The sequence below is a fragment of the Physeter macrocephalus genome, chromosome 1, assembly GCF_002837175.3.
Source record: "Physeter macrocephalus isolate SW-GA chromosome 1, ASM283717v5, whole genome shotgun sequence".
Taxonomy (NCBI): domain Eukaryota; kingdom Metazoa; phylum Chordata; class Mammalia; order Artiodactyla; family Physeteridae; genus Physeter; species Physeter macrocephalus.
Genome location: NC_041214.2, coordinates 142,624,941 through 142,627,037, shown reverse-complemented (window position 1 = coordinate 142,627,037; position 2,097 = coordinate 142,624,941). Strand labels below are relative to the sequence as shown.

At 40.3% G+C, this 2,097-nt stretch overlaps 1 protein-coding gene across 1 annotated transcript in view; it reads left to right on the top strand.

Moving 5' to 3' along the window:
* Positions 1 to 2,097, top strand: part of MRPL39 (mitochondrial ribosomal protein L39) — a 22,969-nt gene that overhangs the window by 6,553 nt on the left and 14,319 nt on the right. The window contains exon 5 of the mRNA XM_007117919.4: positions 446 to 513. Coding sequence (XP_007117981.2) covers positions 446 to 513 — 68 coding nt within the window. The remainder of the gene's footprint in view (positions 1 to 445; positions 514 to 2,097) is intronic.

Sequence of the window (2,097 nt, the reverse complement as noted above, 5' to 3'; positions counted from 1 at the left end):
GGACGCGCAGGCTCAGCGGCCATGGCTCACGGGCCCAGCCGCTCCGCGGCACATGGGATCCTCCCGGATCGGGGCACGAACCCGCGTCCCCTGCATCGGCAGGCGGACTCCCAACCACTGAGCCACCAGGGAAGCCCCAGGAATTTTTATATCTAGTAACTAATATTTGAGATCTCTGTGGTGGTAATATTCCTGACGAAAATGTGAATGGTTAAAAAATACTGGTGATGTTGGGTTAACAAAAAGGTGAGTTAGTTTTATGGTGGGGGGAAAGTTGGTACAGCTCTGACAAGCAGCTGGAATAATGGTGACAGTTTTATAATTTGTAGTGTTGGGAGAGATTGTTGACCCTGCATTTTGTGGTCTAAATATTCATTTGTTGCAAATTAGTAACTTTCTACCCTAACAGATTTGACTTTGCTTTTTATTTTGGTTGGATTTATAGTAATCACTGGAGCCTTCTGCTATGATGTAGTTTTGGATAAGAGACTTGATGAGTGGATGCCAACAAAAGTAAGTCTACTCTTTGGAGTGTTAATTTTAGAGTCTGTGCCTTTCTTTGTTAGAACGATTCCTGTGTTAGTATTGTTGAATGGTACTGCATGTCGAGGATATTTAAAAGATTCAGTCAGTCTTTATTGTTGCTTTTTAGTGTATTTAAGACAGATGTATATGATTGAGGGTATTCACAGCAGCGTGGTACCCAGAATAAAATATAGAAGCTTAACTATCTTGGTTGATGTGGGGGTGAGGGGCCTGGAGCCTTACCTCCTTGGATCTTCAGGGCACAATTTGAAAACCACCGCCCTAAGCCATTTTAAGCCTATTGCATCCTGAGATCTTCCTGTCAACAAGGGTTACATTGTGAGTGGGGGAGGGGTGAATTAAAATATCAGGCTTTGACAAAGGTAACCCAAATAGCAGCAAACTAAATAGCAGCAAACTAGCCTCTTCTGGAATGGTCTGCCTTCATAAGGAGGGTGCTCCTTGTTGGTCTGGGACTGGGGTAGCAGCAGGAGCCTGGCTAGCAGAGTGAATCTAGATCAGGTGCTGTATAGGTAGAGGATGCTGATGGCTTACAAAAGTCAAGCCTAGGGGCTTAGTTGTGATTGGGGAGAACAGACAAATGCCTAATTCTTAATTAAGCAAAACTGTATGTCCTACAGATTGGAAGTCTGGAGATCAGAAGAGGGGAGGCAGTGTAGCATACCATTTTATCAATTCCACTATGTACATTTTTTTCACATTTGAATATCTCTGAAAACAAATGTGTCTTTTGTTTGTTTCTATAACTTTTTTTAATTACACTTTTTTTAGTTGAAGAAAATTATAGATACACATGGAGTTGTAAGGAATAATACATATAGATTCCATGTTCCTTTTACTCAGTTTCCCCAGTGGTATTATCTTGCAAAACCATAGTACTATATCACAACCAGGATATTGACACTGATACAGCCAAGAACATTTCTATCACTGCCAAAATTAGCCATGTTTCTCTTTAGTCTCCATCCCCCCCATCCTTAAACTGTGGCAACCACTAATCTGTTCTCTATTTGTGTAGTTCTGTCATTTCAAGAATGTTATGTAAATGAAATCATTCAGTATGTAATCTTTTGGGATTGACTTTTTTCACTCAGTGTAATTCTCTGGAGCAAATGTGACTTACAGTAGATAGCATCTTATGATTATAACTGGTAATGTTTTTTCTTAGTGGTGCATCTTGGATTTAGTGAAATATTGTAGTTTCTAAAAGCAAAAATTTTGGAGTCAGCCAGCAAATGCATGGAAAGATGCTCAACATCGCCAATCATTAGAGAAATGCAAATCAAAACCACAATGAGGTATCACCTCACACCAGTCAGAATGGCCATCATCAAAAAATCTACAAACAATAAATGCTAGAGAGGGTGCAGAGAAAAGGGAACCCTCCTGCACTGTTGGTGGGAATGTAAATTGATACAGCCACTATGGAGAACAATATGGAGGTTCCTTAAAAAACTAAAAATAGAACTACCATATGACCCAGCAATCCCACTACTGGGCATACACACTGAGAAAACCATAATTCAAAAAGACACATGTACCACAATGTTC